Source organism: Lampris incognitus, chromosome 5 (genome assembly GCF_029633865.1).
Source record: "Lampris incognitus isolate fLamInc1 chromosome 5, fLamInc1.hap2, whole genome shotgun sequence".
NCBI lineage: Eukaryota > Metazoa > Chordata > Actinopteri > Lampriformes > Lampridae > Lampris > Lampris incognitus.
Window position 1 is genome coordinate 48396367 of NC_079215.1, and position 16503 is coordinate 48412869.

The 16503-nt window shown below is 42.6% G+C and overlaps 2 protein-coding genes across 2 annotated transcripts in view; one reads left to right on the forward strand and one right to left on the reverse strand.

Annotated features, from left to right (window-relative positions):
• The window catches only part of tnrc6c2 (trinucleotide repeat containing adaptor 6C2), a 188651-nt gene extending 187025 nt beyond the window's left edge, over positions 1–1626 (forward strand). The window contains exon 25 of the mRNA XM_056280539.1: positions 1269–1626. Within this exon, the coding sequence (XP_056136514.1) occupies positions 1269–1626 (358 nt within the window). The remainder of the gene's footprint in view (positions 1–1268) is intronic.
• A 6955-nt stretch (positions 1627–8581) lies between these two features.
• cd7al (cd7 antigen-like) lies at positions 8582–14900 on the reverse strand. Its single transcript, XM_056280650.1, has 5 exons — positions 14762–14900; positions 14070–14417; positions 13296–13682; positions 11224–11327; positions 8582–9438 (listed from the first exon to the last, which is right to left on the reverse strand). The coding sequence occupies exons 1-5, from the start codon at positions 14817–14819 to the stop codon at positions 9223–9225; spliced, it is 1113 nt and encodes a 370-aa protein (XP_056136625.1). The 5' UTR covers positions 14820–14900; the 3' UTR covers positions 8582–9222.
• Positions 14901–16503: the final 1603 nt, after the last annotated feature.

Genomic DNA, 16503 nt, shown 5'->3' on the forward strand with positions numbered 1-16503 from the left:
CTGTCAGGTGAAAAGAAGCGGCTAGCAACTTTCACATGTATTGAAGGAGGCATGTGGTAGTCTGCAGCCCTCCCCGGATCGGCAGAGGGGGTGGAGCAGAGACTTGGACGGCTCAGAAAATAGGGTAATTGGCCAAGTACAATTGGGGAGAAAAAGAGGGGGGAAAAGCCACACAAAAAAAAAAGTAATTGATGGCTTCGTTTGTCCGTCTACATTTTGTTTGAAAATAACCAATGGAGACTCAGGAAATCACTAAGGACTAACATCACCTTGAAACATGTGCCCATTCAGTCGGCATAGGAGACACCGATGTCCACTAATGTTGTAGTGTGAATACTGTATTTTTTCTGTGTTTCGGTTTGGTTTGAAAAAATACATCTTATTAGGGAAAAAAGTCATTATTTAGTCCCATTTTATCTCAGTCCCTCTAACACTTCTAGTCAATAAACGATATTACAGAATTTCATTTTAGATATTTATTATACATTTATCTACTATTTTAGTCATATATTCCACTGCTTTTGTAAACCTAAGACTTTGGTGAACCCATTTCAAGTACCAAAACAATTCCTCCACATGAGTATGTGAGGTATGGTAAAATAAGGTGTGTGGTGAGGCGTGGCCCGGTGAGGTAAGGTATGTGGTGAGGTATGTTTTCCCAAGACATTGAAGAATTTCTAAAATTGGAAGACAAACATTTTCAGATTTAGGGCCAAATTATCTCATGACACAGTGCTCTAGGTCAATTATAGCTCATTTAAAAGATAGATTGTTCTGAACATTTTGAAATGAAACATGGCTATCAGTGTTATATGCACTACCTTTAAAAGGTAAATTTAAGAAGATATGTAAAAATCGAGAAAATGCCCTTAGACCCCTTAAAGATTGGATAACAGCAGTAGTTATAGGATGTTTTTAGCTTTCAGATATAATAGGATGTTTTTATTTAATGGGTTTAAAAAAAGTGACTTAAAATTAACTTTATTAATCCTCACTGGGAAATTGTATTGTGCCACAGAAAGCCAGACTCACAACAGCATAGTGGTCACACTTTAAACAGAGCCAGAAAAAAATATAGGTATATCTCTTGAGTTTCCTAAAGGGAGAGAAATTGCTCTCTAAAATCTGTTGGAGACAAAGCAATAAAACATCTTTCGTGACTTTTCCCCACGGTGAGCGTGTTGACCTTTTTAATGGCATTGCCCATCGGCAAGACAAAGGCGTGTGAATGCTAATGATGTCCCTCCATTCTCCTTCACCCGTGTCAGGTGTGTGCTTGGAAACACCACCATCCTGGCAGAGTTTGCCGGCGAGGAGGAGGTAAACCGCTTCTTTGCACAAGGCCAGTCACTAGGGGCCACCACCACTAGTTGGCAGGCCAACCCGGGAACCAATCAAACCCGGATGGGCGGGGCCACACAGTCCCACCCTATTGGCCAGTGGAGCAGCAACAGCGGCGGCGGGGGAGGATCAAAGAGCAGCGGAGGTGACCTGTTGTGGGGGGGTATACCCCAGTACTCCAGTCTTTGGGGACCCCCAAGTGGAGAGGACGCCCGTGTGATCGGGAGCCCCACCCCCATCAACACCCTGCTCCCCGGAGATTTGCTGAGTGGAGAGTCCATGTAGGATGACGCCACGACACACACCGAGAAACCATCACTTTCACCACATCTAACTGCTGGAGCCTACAGTGGTGGAAAATGAAAGGGAAAAAACACAAAATGCTCAAAAAAAACAAGTTTTTTTTTTAAATGTCAATATGAACAGGAGCAAAACCCAAGCAAATCATGTGGCGATAATCAGTACCAATTTGAACTGTTTTGAACTGTGAATCATGAATCAGAAGGCTGGGGTCCTCACCACCACATAAGACTGCAGACACCAGTTCTTCTGTTTTTATCTTGTCCATTTTTTCTGTTTGGTTAACCTTTTTGGGCAAAAACAAAGGAAAAAAAATCTTGTTTTCATAACTCTTGAGATGCGTCAGAGAAAAATGAATGAAACTGATACAGGACAATTTAAAGAATCCTCTTAAGTGTTTATAAGTTTGTTTGTTTTTTTTTGTCCCATAAGTATACATGACATTCTGTGGGTGATGTTTTAAGGAGAAGCAATCAAAGCTGCCATTTGAAACTTTACTGTTCTCCCCAAAAAAACAAAACAAAACAAACAAAAAAAAAAAAAAACCAACTTTCAAAGTGAGACTGAAAACAACCATTCCTGCCATGTCCATCGCCAATGATGTGGTTCAAAGACCTTTTACAAGTTATCTTCACGTTTGTTTCTCAGCACTAATATTAGCCTTAAGTGCTCTATGGCCCAGGTCCTGTTCAAAACCCACTTCTTCTTTTTTTTTTTTGCTTGTTTTTGAAACTGAGGAATTGGAGAAATACTTGCACAGTTCCTTCTTTGAGCCGGAAAGTGGCACAGGAGATAAAGACAGGTGACAGACCATGTCACCACGATGCTGGCTCTTCCAATCATCAGCTTCACTTTTTTTGATTGGTTTATCCTCAAGGGGATTGCCGTTGATGGTGTTTTTTTTTTAATAATTTTTTTGGGGTGGGGTGGGTCTTTTGTAAAGGCAGAAGTCCAACCAACTTTTCAATATCGCAACATTTAAGCTAAGAGAGGACTATCAACTCACACCGCTGACTGTTTCTGTGTTTGAGTCATATGTTTCCAGAGGCGCCTAATCATTGACGGCCGCGTGCCCATATCCTACCGCTCGGAGCAACATCATTAACTTGGAAACCATTGGCCTACGGGGGCTCGGTTGACTCGTCGATCATCATTTCTGACATGAAGCCCGGGAGTCTCTGCGGTCTGCCGGTTTTTTTTTGGGGGGGGGGGGGGGGGACACGACACGCTTTCACCTTCATGTAATGTTAACATTGTGCAATATATCCCGTCCGTCCACACTCCCGAGACAGCTGAAGCTGGGTCAAGGATTTCTTTCCCTGTCCCTATTTTTTTTCTCTTTCTTTTTTTACTCTCGCTCATTTCTGTTGGTTGCAGAAAAGGACTTGGAGTGGAATGACAGAAATCTCATCCCCCACCCCTTTTTTTTTTTTACCCCTTCAAAACTTGGATTTTCACCAGGCCCTCAATCTCCCCCTGAATCTGTTGGGCAAACTCTACAAAGAGGAAGAAGCAGCTGTCAAGACGTTGCGCTCAGAAACTCTGCTAAAGACTGAAACTACTAGTACACAACAATGCACACCTCCTCTCTGCGTGCCAATCCCGCGTCTGACAGAGACCCACTCCCCAGAGGGGTGTACGGGCGGCTCTGAGTTTCCGGCACAATACCAAATAAGAGGGGTTCCTCCTAATGCAGTAGATCTTATGAGTGTTCCTTGCATTTGGTACTGTACAAACAGAAGAGACTAAGACTTTTATAAATTCAAAGGGTTTTATCATAGCACTTATGAAGAGCAAATTGCTTCAACTGCAATCCAATAAATCAAAAAAAAAAAAAGGAGCGACAAAAACAAGACAAAAAATACGCTCCTTTATGTACTGTATCTATTCCTTGGAAATGTTTGCCGTTCCTCTGGTAGCAGGATGAAGGGAAACAACAAAACTGAAATGTACTATTGAACTTTTGAGAGAAAAAAAAACTGCATTGTATGATTTTTTTTCCTTCTTTGAATAGTATCAAAGTGATTATCACTGTTACTCCAAATCTTTAGCCTTTTTTCCATGTGAAGGCGTTAGACATGCAATGTGTTATTGTCTCTACACCGGCTGGCCAGCCCGTTGGAGACGGGGAGGGTCCACTAGAGTGCCTCTCTGCTGTGGCCCCCTGGGTGTCGGTCAGTTTCCTCAGTTAAACAGTGATCCCAACACAGCACTTCCTCCTGGGCTGGCACCAAGCCCCTATGGACCCCCCCCCTCCCCTCCCCCCAGCGTTGGCAAGAAACGGCTCCGCCAAGTCGTGTCCGATCCCAGCACCCGGCCACGTCGCTCCAGCCGAGCCCAGCCAGCACTCTCAGCCCTCTTCTTGTCGTCCCTCTACCCTCTTCGCTGTTCTTTGACACAAAGATCACTTTAGCTGGAAGATGAAAAGATGAAACAGTAACTTCTGGAATATTTGCCAGTGTTTTTAAAGAGATTGTTTTTCTCCTTTTACAGTGTGTTTTTTTTTTTTTTTTTTTTTTTGTTTTGTGTACATGCAGTGGTCTTCAGAAAAAACTTGGCTGCTGCACTAGCCCTTCACTGTTCATATGCAGAAACACTTTGGTCAAAGGTGCCTCTGTATGTCCATCCTGTGTATTGAATGCAAAACGAGGATCAATACTACAGACCGTTGTTGATTGTCTATTTGTTTTTAACTGATCATGCTTTGTGTTGGACAGTATTCTGTAGTACTTCTAGGTATTATCTTGAGAAGTGTAAAACATTTTTGTCTCAGACGTGGAGGGGTCGGTGTGTTGTTTGTTGTTCCCAAGCTGCTCCGCCTGCCTGCAGGCTGTCCCCCCCGCTATGCTTCATCCTAGCTGCTATGCTAAGAACTCCTCCTCCTCCGCCAGCCCAACCACACCCAGGAGGCCCTCCTCTAAACCAGTCACCAACAGGCCCCCAGCTGTTCCTATGCAAAAGACTAGAGGCTGGGGCCCTTATAACAGCTTGCCAATGCCAATTCGGGAGTTCAACAAACCCCCAACTTTTTCCCTCTTGTCCTCCTGTTAACACTTCAAAATGCAAAATGGCCACTGTTACTGACCGCAGTGTTGGGATAAACCATGAACACTGTCATATATAGATATATATATGTATGTGTTTGTGTGTGAAATACAAATACATACACTCCTGCTGGAGGAAGGCCTCTATATCTGTGCTGAAGACACCTTGTTGTCAGCGTGATCTCAGGGTAGGGGAGTTGGTTATATATATAAAGTACAAGATGCAGCTCTCTATTTCTGTCCTTTCTACTGTGAGAGCAAAGTCTTACGTTTAAAAGGCCATCTGTGCAACGGTGCACAGACCTCATGCCTGAAGACTTAAACCCTAGTTGTCAGGGGAAGGGTCCGTAGTAATTAGACCCTTTCCACGAGAGATGGCCTGCTTGTAGCCGTTACTGCTTAAGGACCCGTTTTCGTATGTAAAGTGATGCCAATTTAATGTGCCAATACAAATTTGCTGTCATGCCGCGTCGTTAGAGAGCATGTCTGTTCCTGGTTTGGTAACTATTGTGTAGGATGCAGCGGGGGGACAGGAGGGATCAAACAAACACGGCAACAACACAACCCCAAACGACTGAGACTTTTCATTTGTTGTTGTTTTTTTTTTTTTTTTTTTTAATGTTTAGTGGGGAATGCCCCGTGTTAAAGAGAAAGTCTTTACTCATTTGGGGTCTCCCGTATGCTACAGTGCACAGTTAATGATGGGTAATCCCGGGTACATATTTTTTTAAAACCAAAAATGAAAATTGCATTTTAACATCATTTTTATGAACTTTGACACAAAAAAAAACTAAAAAATTAAAAATAAAAAAAAACATAAAACGTTAAAAAAAATTAAAAAAAATATCTATAATATGTTTAAGCTCTGCACTTCTAGCTGAAAAGTCTCCGGTCCTTAACCTCTGCTTCCACCATCTAAGGGAGCAGACTGCTGGCCGGAGTGCCTTTTTGTGGATGCTGTATTTATCGTTTTGTTTCGTTTGTTTTTTGTTTTTGATTTTTTTTTTGGGGTGGGGGGGGTGTTTCCTGATGTTTGTGTCCTGCTCAAAGCGGGCCCACTGAACTGTACATTTCCACACACCCAGATGGCTTGGGCTTACTGTGTCAGCCCCGCTCTCCTCACACTGCATCAGCAGGACCAATGGAGGAGGAGCAGGGGTCATCTCAAAAGGTACATAGTCTTGAAAAACTATATTAAAAAAAAAAAGACAAGAAAATGGAGAAAAAAAGGCTACCTTTCAGGACTTGCAGTCCTGCAGCACACTAGCAAAAATCACTATTGCCTGTTTCTGTAACTGCCTTGATCCATGCTCAGACAGACCCAATAGCCGAGGACCTCCCAGCGTCCTGTACTGACTGGAGAACCCTGACAGTGAAGAGGGTTTCCATGCTGCACCAGCATCCAGAGGCTCTCCTCTCTACAGCTCTGTACTGGACAACACTGTGTGTGTCTGTGTATATATAATATATATGTATATATATATATATATATATATATATATATATATATATATATATACTCATGCACACTAAGTACGGTGTGTGGTAGCACATCTTCAGACACTTTGGATCCTAACCTCTAAGACTTTGTTTTCTTTTATTAGGTATTGGTTTCATACAACTGAAAATGAGCAATATGTATTTTCCCCCGCAAATAAGGGATAATAAGAAGGAGAGAATTGTTGTGTTGGAGTTGAAACTGATACTTGATGGATTGAAAGACGTGTCCTTTCTACCTGGAGACGGCAATGCACATTCTGGTGTTGGTGACGGAATCACGGTACCGTGGATGTGCTTGTACTGTTTTGTGTGTTTGCTAATTAGCCCATCTGAAAGCCCAACCTAAAATCACCTGGTTTTGAAGCATACTTTACCCAGTAAAGAAAATGATGAACATATCAAAACTAAATATTAAACACAAATACTTGAATCGTGGAGCGCAAATTATGTAATGTGAAGTCTTAATTTTTTTTTTCTGACAAGTATACTTCTTAGAGGAGATCCGTTCAAAATATTGCGTTATGTAAAACCAATACATTATATGAGAAAGAAAAGTGCAAAGTTTCTTTTTGTGTGTGTTTGAAGTTCAGATGTATGTATGAATGTGTGTACAGGGCACATGGCCTGCTGTCATGTCTTCATTCTGTGTTGTGTTTGTGTCTTCTGTTTTTTGGTTTTTTTTGCCTTGTTGGAAACTATATTCTGATAGACATTGTTATTATCTTCTAACGTTGCACTGAGTGTCTTCTACCCCTCCCTCAGCTAATCGTTAAAAAAAAAACCCAAGAAAAAGTACTGAGGGGAGACGGTGACAATTCATGTGTAAATGTTTACTCAAGGACTTAATGGATTTTTTCATTCTATCTGTATCAAGTTTATCTACCTTATAGTGGCTTTTATTGTGGAATAATCCAATACAAGGGTTATCATTAAGTATTGCACCATTTTGTTCAATAATAAATACAAAAATTAAGAAAAAAATCCACAAAAAAAAAAAGTTGGAAAAAAAAATAAACAAAGAACTGTGGCCATAGATAGCTGTAGGACTAGTAATCCCTATGTTAACTTCATGGAGAAATGGAAAGGGATGAAGTGGGGAGGTGAGTTTATTACCAGACTCATTTCAAAGGTGCCTATTTTTCTGTTCTAATTTTGCAAAAGCCGCCTGTCGTTTACAAGCATTTTATTTGTCTGAAGTTCAAGAAAATGAGGAATTTATAAACAGGAATGTTTTTTTGGGGGGGGGCAACTCCATTTTCCATCAAATGATTATGTACATTATAAACTTGCAAAATTAAGATTTCTGCTACTTTCCGAACTCTGGGACTGATCAGTGTTGTCGTATTTCAGTTTTGATTTCTCTCTTTCGATGTCGCCAGACTATCTGCGTGTGTATTGATTTGTGGTTGTGTTTTCGTTACGCAATGCAATTTGCTCACTATCTTGCACACTCATAAAAGACATGGATCTTGTCTCAGGAAGGCCAGGGTTCCACAATACCAACTCTGTCATTTCTAAGTTCAATGTTTGTGTACAAAAAAAAACAACAAAAAAACAACAAAAAAAATCAACAGAAAATATCACTTCATGCAAGCACTGAAAGTTTTGAAAATTAATTGAAAAATTAATACGTTTGTAGCAAGTGACATATTTACCAAATAAAAGGACTGAGAATCAACTTCTAAGAAAAGTGGAGTGCTTTACACGCAAAATTAGAAATTGCTTTATGTTTAAACAAAATGATCAATGGTGTTTGTTGTCAAAAAAGAAAAAGAAGAAAAGGCAGTGTGACCAGACATGCATTTAAATTGTACGACTGACTTCTTGTTTTGTTTTGTTTGGTTTTCTAAGGTTCCATCCTGTAGTGCAGGAGCATTGTGCATTATTATACTTATCTCTCCTGTCTGTTAATGCATCTGTTCTTATGACAGGTATTTAAAGGGTTGAGACGTTTCCTATTTCCTATGTAACAGAAGGTTTTCAGAGAGGAATGAAGCTGGTTTTTAAAGGATCATGATCTATGCACAAGTGGGAGGGAGGGTCCAAACCCTATTGTTGTACTGTGGGCGTTTTGTCGACTCACACTCTGGGGTTCTGGGTTTTTGTGTGTGCGTGCGTGTGTGTGTGTGTGTGCACGCGTGTGTGTATCTGTGGTCAAATTATGTTACATTCTACTTTCTGCCCTATCACCCTCCTCCTCCTCATCATCATCATCATCAAATGTTATGGCAAACTTTACATTGTGTCACCATGCTGTGTAATCCTTAACCAATGAGCGCTTATCCTCCTGCTAAAGCACTGTGGGTTGTACTGAAAAAAAAGCCCATGACTCTTAAGGCTGTCGGTTTTTTTAGAAGGGGGAGGGGTAGGAGACTTTGCCTTTCTCTTTTCTTTAAAAAAAAAAAAAGGAAAAAAATGTCTGTAACTGAGATACAAAGTTGTGGCTTTTAATGTTCTTTTTTCTCCTCATAGAATGTGATTGTTAATGACATGCACAAGAAAAAAAATTGTTTCCATAAATAATGGAGCTTCTTTCAGACTACATTAATAAATAGCAATTTTTCTTGGCTGTGACTGATCACCTCGTCCATTTTTTTTTTTTTGGTGTGTTCTTATTTTTTTTTACCTGTCTATAAATCTAAGCAATTTGTATGCTGATCATTAGCTGACATTATATATATATATATATATATATATATATACATACACACACACACAAAGGACAATAATAGATGAGCAAAAATATATCACTAAACAGTTTATCACGGTGCTTTTATAAGATATAACCAACAAAAAGAAAACACTCTTCCACACTACAGTCCAGTGAATACAGCAAGGAACTTCTGTGTGAATACAGGATCTAATGGTTCTTTTGTGTGTCAAATGTCCAGTTATTTCATCACTCCACACTGCTACTTTACCAACAGGTTTTAGTCAAAAATCCCATGTTATGTAAAGAATCTCTAGATTGTTGCCCGAGTCTAGTTTTAATCCATTGATGTCGGTTTGCCTGCAGTGGCGCAGCCCGGGTTCATTCTCACTTTTGGTTTTCTGCAGGGCTGAAGGCCCCTGCATAGTCGTTTTCTGTTGAGGACTTGGTAAAGGAGTGGGAGTATGCATTGGTGGCAGCTTCCTCCAGGTGCAGGTTGCCCGTTTGACCGACCGACTTTTTAAGGTTGCGGGGATGCACCCCGACCATCTCCTCGTATATGGCGAGCTGTGGCTGTGGTTTCACACGAGGGCAAGCGGTATCCTGAAGACAGGAAGGAACACACAAATCAAAGTAACAAGTGAGAAAGACTTAGACACACACAAACGTGCAGCATTTCCTATTTCACGAGCGTGCTGGCTCGCAGGCATCACTTCCTCTTTAGAAGCTGTCAGTACCTTGAGAACCACTTGGGTGGAAGAGCAGCAGTGTCAGTGCCAAACTCATAAGCAGAACTAAAATGAGTTGAAAGACCCTTCCTTGTTCCGCAATGATTCACACCACGGTCACGAAGACTACGGAGAGTCTCTGATTGGCTGGAGGATTAGCCTCAAATTGAACTTTTAACACATAAGTAGTTCGGCTCAAGTCTAATCACCGATCAAAATCAATGCGCCGGCCACAAACATTCAAAGCTTTGGTTTTAGCGACTTGTTTTCACTTCTTTAACCTTTTTAATTCAGAGTACAAAGTGGTTGACAAAAGTAAACGAACGATTTTATAATTGATTCTCTGGTAAATGGCCGTGTTTTGAACGCAACACGGGGTCCCGCCGCTTTCTAGACAGGACACGCCCTGCGTAGCATTCAAGCGCTAGGATTGGTCAGTATTGGCTAGTACTCGTTGGCTCCGTTGGTTGGTTAGGGCTACGTTTAGCCAATCAGAGGCAGAGTAGGACGCGTCTTGCCAAGAAACGCGTTGGCATCCGTAATAACGCCTTCTAAAACGGTCTGAAAAATGCACATTTTGGGGAGAAGGGGGAGTTTTTCTAAAAAAAAAAAAAACGGGCGTAGAGATGCACCATTGACTGTCAATGTTATAAATCGTTTTTGTTTTTACATTTCTACCAAGTGATGTCGCACCACCTCGAAATCGTCCGTTGCTACGTCATGTAAGAAGGTAGGGCTAGCACTACACGTAGTGTGTAAAGACAAGCTAGCGCTAATGTAAAAATCACGTTCAGCTGTGGTGAGCCTATTTCACAATCACGTCCTCTTTTGAGCTCAGACCTGCTACAAACATTCTCGTCTCCATAGCTGGGACCACCTTCAAAAAAAACTCGCCGTTGGTGCGTCTGTTAATGGTTGTTTTGTCTGCGAATGTTCTCATTCATCCAGGTCATGGTTATCCAAAGGAGTTGAATCAAGTGCAACTGGACTTGGTATATCCTCAGTTCGTGCCTTTCTGACTAGACCAAGCTAGTCTGACTGGCTGGTGATGAGACTCAGTATTTATCCTCTAGGAGTCGTTGTCAGAGCTATGGATTGGATGAGAGGCGAAACGTCTTCACGGATATATACCAAGTCCAGTTGCACTTGATTCAACTCCTTTGGATAATGGTTGTTTTGTTTTTGTTTTGTTTTTTACATTAGCAGAAGTCAGGGTGAAAGTGCTGGTAACCTCTCCCCTAGGTCATAGATGAACTAGCCGGACGATCACAATTCCCGGCCAGAAGTAGACGGAGAACCGAGGGGCGGACGACTAGACAGACCAACGTATTAACAGATAAAACTACGAATGACAGTCATGAAGACAAGGGGAACAAGGGTTATAATGGGGATAATGACTATGATGGTATGCCTTTGTTTAGGGTTGTGGGCCCTGGATCAGTCCCTTCTAAGAGCCAAAAGAGATGAAGTGAAAAGGGGGAAAGAGTTCAGGTGCGGTCAGAGACCTGGCGGGAAAAGGGGGTGGTACAACTCGTGGGTTAATTGGACCCATCCAGTCGGCACCACTGCCACATATCAGGTAAGGCTTTGCGACCCCTTAGACTGTAATTTTTATGAATGGCTTTCTGACAGTATGTCTCTTAGGTTGAACTTTACTCACTCGCTTTAGCATCAGTAGTGCAATGAGCAGGATAAACAGCAGAGCCACCGCCGAGGACACGGCATACAGCAGAATGATGTAGCTGGAGCAGCCGCACTCACCACCTGCACAAATACAGCAAAACCAAACAAACTGGATAGGTGCACTCCGCTCACTGCATCCTCCATAACACTTGTATTGGATCCCGATCATCAAAATTCGTTGCAAATTGGGTCATCATATTCAAAGAATGCGACCCTCAAATTCACTCAGCTCCAGTTGCCGTCACGTTTAAATGTATTAGTTTGGACATGCAGAAATCTTACAATCGCTGTCTTCTGTTACACTTGAAATAATTCACATTCAGTCCCAGAAGTGGTCCAAATTATAAAATGTTCAGTTGAAAATACGGTGATCAAAAGTGGTTCTAGTCCCCCCCTCCCCCTTTTGTTGTTCCTGTTGCTCTAAATTCAAACAGTAACTGAACGTTGATATGATGGTAGTGCCCACCCCCCCTCCTTTTTTTGCTGCTCTCCTTTACCTTGGATTAAGTGGCTTTCTCTTCTCTTTTGTTTGTTGGTGTGTTTTTTTTTTCACATGTATCTTCTAAAAGAAAACGTAAATACAGATACTGTTTAAAAAAAGTGGTTCTAGTCAGATGTTGCCAGTTTAGTAAAAACTACATAAATCATTGGGACCAGTGTCTCACTAATTAGACCGGTGTACTGTTTTTTTGTTGTTGTTGTTTTTTTCCCCATTGTGCTATACAGGCCTGCAAATCCTTTTTGAAATAAGATAACCAAAGAATTTTAATTTGATTTTACAAACTGTGCGTCTCTCAGTCATTCAGTTTCAGTTCCTGTTATTGTGGTAAGGTAAAATGCTATGCTTGTTGCCTGGATGCCTTTATTTTATAACTAGAACTGACTTGTCGGTTCGCTTCGTGTTAAAGGGGAACAGTGGGTTGCACTCGATGCTTCCCCCCCCCCCCCCATTTCCTCTTCTTAGAAGTTGTGTGAATTAATTAACAAAATGCGCTGGTTTTGGGTTTTATTAAGTAACCAAAATACTATATTCCAGTTGCACTGAACTGGCACTGAGCAGGAGAAGATAATGAGCAAATACAAGCCTTGACCAGCTTGACTGGGAGTTGTTCCTTATTCGATGCGAGGGTCTAAGGATGGGATGTTGTGTTGCTGTAAAGCCCCTTCAGGCAAATTTGTAATTTGTGATATTGGGCTATACAAACAAAATTGACTTGACTTGACTGACTAGTCACTGTTTGGTGAAGTAAGGATATCATTAATTTCAAGTTAATGATAATCTGTTTCCCTGTAATTGGAATAGAAAGAAAGAAAATAAATCAGCAGGTTGAGGAAGGAATGAGGGTTGCATGTCCATAGATACTGATTCCTTATTGTGGAATGGGGGTTAAGGGGGAAAAAGGGAGTTTCCATGTTTAGCTGTCTCACAGACAAAATGTTCATATATTTGCAGGTCCAAAAAAAAAAAAAAGTTCACTGCCAGTGTATCGATGAATCGGGGCACCAGCTGAGATCTACTTTTAACGGATTATAACGCTAAACGACCTGCCTCTCAGATCCTTACCCTGACCTTATCAAAACCAAACCCATACCTGTAAAGTCAACCATCTCGAACGTAAAACCTAAACATTCCCATTTATAACCTTACACCTAAACATAACCATCCCAAAAATTACATTTTCTAACCTTATGCCATCAAACGTAGCCACCTCTCATCTATTACCTAACTTTAACCATTCTAACTTTATACTTTATACTTAACCATCTCTAATCTAACACCACTAAAGCAGATGACCAGAGTTAGATGTCTGCAACCACGTTCTCATTCATTGATTGCATTGAAATGCTTTGTATATATGGACATATTCGTATATATGTATATATGGTATATATGGCGTATGCATGTGACAGCACATTGGAATATCAGCGTACTTTAGGAACTGCCAATATATTGTACACAACCGGTTTTGTTTTGTTTTTGTTTTTTGTTTGGGACAAAAGCTGGTGATGGGGTGAACTGCAGCGTGTCTCACCCCCAATACAACCCACCTTGCACAGACACAAAGAACACATGGCTCCCAAGAGCAGCGCTATCAGGCCTGCCAGGTACAAGCAGCTGGCAGCTGTAAAAGGCGCTGTCCTCTGGCTGGAGCTGCAGGAGGGTGAGGTTGTAAATCATGCCAGTGAGGCCGGCCACCGTGGACAACTGGATCCTCTCAGGAGGGAGTGTGGTGGAAGAAGGTGAGGAAGAAGAGGAGGAGGAGGAGTGGTGGTGTTTTGAGTTGTACAACAGCTGGACAGGAGCCAGGCCCTTCTGCCGTTTCAGACTCACCCCCTCCACGGCCGAGCCGCCCCCGTACAGGGGCAAACAGGGCAGCACAGCTGAGCCCCCTGCACACGTCTCTACATGCTCTACGTCCCCCCAGTCCGGGACATCTCCAGAGAGAGGAAGCGGGACAAAAAAATAAAAATAAACAAACAAACAACAAACAAAATGATAAAGGCTATTTGTAATACAGCACCACCTCCTTGGATCTGTTGGTGCTGCTGAATGTGGGCAGAAGTAGAGGTGTTGCCATAACAGGATAATATCTGGGAGGAAGCGTTGGCTGGATATGTTGACTAAATGTGAAAATAAGTAGACTACGTTTGACAGCTTTGTTAAGAGCAGATAAAAGGAAAACGACAGTCCGCAGTAGGACCTCCCAAAGCAAAAAACAGAACGTGAAAATGATTCATACCCTTGGGGATGTAATGGTGTTGAATAAGAGGACAAAACATTGCTTGTACTGGGAAAAGGAAAAGAAAAAAGAAATGACTCACTTGCAACCACATAGAGGAAGAACTCAGCCATGCTAGGTATTCTTTTCATAGGAGAGTCATCGGTGATGAACTCACAGAAGTAGCGGTCTGTGTCGCTGGCCCTCAGCTGGGAGATGGTCACATTGAGGCTGCAGGTGCCGGGGTCCCCGCTCACGCTGTAGCGGTCCTTTTCACTGAGCTTGTGCACCTCGGGCCTCATGTTTTTCAACTGGAACAGCACCTTGCCAGGGTCCAGCCACCTGCGTTTCAGCTCAACGCCAATGGGTGCAGGGTGTTTCTCCTGCAACACACAGGGGATGACCACAGACTCCCCCGCATGACGCTGCAGAAACTCAACTTCACAACACACTGCGCAGGAGAGAAAACAAATGTGTACGTGTGAAATTTGCAGGATAGAAAGATCTGCGCTCTTATAAAAAAAAGTTAATAGCTGAGAACTTGCTGTAGTCTAAATTTTTCTTTTTGGGGGGGGGGACCACTTTAAATACAAAATTGTAGAAACGGGATAATTTTAAAGAATGGTTAAGCATTGTAATGGTTTAAAAATAAACCAAATGTGTAAATTTTGATGGTCCATAGTCTAACACACAACACAAAGCGGAACAATCCAACATACGATTGAAGACACCCCCCCATCCCCCCACCCCCGCTACCCTCCACAACCATACACAGAGTCAAAAGACAAAACCCACCAAGCTCAGTCTGCGTGATAAGCAGCATCCACACACAGCACAGCCACTGGATCTCCATAGTCCCTCTTAGTATTCTGGAGACGCTAAAGCAAGAATCTGTGGCACATCACTGCTGTAAACCATGACAACAGTGATGAAGTCGCCCAGAAGCAAGTGTGAGAGATTTGGTTAAGGGTAGAGAAGACTTACCAAATGGACCTCCTCCAAGCTCCACCCTCAAACCTCCAGGCTCAAGGAAGAGGAAGCACACCCAAGACATCTGGCGTAGACCTAATTTCCCATAAATGTCATTTGTCTGTCAGTCCTTTGAGAAAAAAAACAAAAACAGCAAACCACAGCAGCACTGCGGCATCACTGAGGCAAAGTCCCAGATAAGATCAGAGCAAAGCTTCTCTTGAGAGGTTTGTAGGCCCTTGCAGTAGCTAAAGAACAGTATCACTACCCCCCCCCCCCCAAAAAAATAAAACTCATGTCTTAACTAGCTTTTCTGGTCAGCAGTAGCACGCTAGCTGCTTCCCGACCTAAAAAGGAGGGCAGATGTAATCAAATAAGCTCTTACAGTGCTGCTCGGCTGACGACAACATCCACAGCCTTTCTTACGTCAGTCCGAACTGTTACTGCACATCTCCAACCCTCCTTCTGTTCACAGCAAAATGATCCATTTGACATGTCACGATACTAAATATGATATATTTTGTTTTCCATCGTTAAACTTTATGCGCTTGGCTCATTTTTACATCAACGCAAAGAACAACGTTTGATGCACGCTACTACACTCCCCCCCATACACACGCACGCACACACACACACACACACACACACACACACACACACACACACACACACACACACACACACACACACACACACACACACACACACACACAGCAGACTGTAACAGGGTGACGTTAACGTTTTAAAAAAGTGGTGAAATATCATTTGAAACTGACTGGCTTTTGTAATTGTGAAACAAAAGCGGTCTTTCACACCCCATCTCCCCCCGCCACAGTCACAGTTCCTCCATCTCCAATTTGCACACACATCTGCAAGCCGGAGCACACCCATGTGGGTTTCGTGTGTCTTCCCACTTCTTCTCAAAAACACAGGTCACCTCATGGTTGGTCATTTCAAGAATCACTTTTCTTTTATTTGAGTCAGGTCTCAGCATCTGTAAATGTAAACTTCACACTTGCGCGTGTGTGTGTGTGTGTCGGGGTGGAGGGGGGGGTGCTATGGTGCAGTGTATCAGAGTGCATCTTAGTAGTTGTACTAGTGAGAAACTATCACGCCGGTCTCATTCACAGGTCGTCATATACCGACGCACGACGCGTCCTTTACTAGCGTCTGCAGGAGACGCACCGGGCTTCCACTGACTTCAACGTAAACACGTCCGCGGCGACATGTGACGCTCAGAGCAGCCGCTCTGGCCGCCCGTTCACTCCCAGGGGAGCGTTATAAGACGCTTTGCCGCCCCCAAGTAGTTTCCTCACCGTCAGTTCCCATTTTAACGTTTTCTTTTGACGATTATACTACACATTTCTCAACACAAAGACACGAAAGTGTCCTTGACGATTCAATCCTTCATCCATACTACTTGCTACTTGCAATAAGTTACACACAAAAGAAAAAAGAAAAAGAAAAAAAAGCGGCACGGTGGTGCAGTGGTTAGCGCGGTCGCCTCACAGCAAGGAGGTCCTGGTTTCGAGCCCCGGGGTAGTCCAACCTTCGGGGTCGCCCCAGGT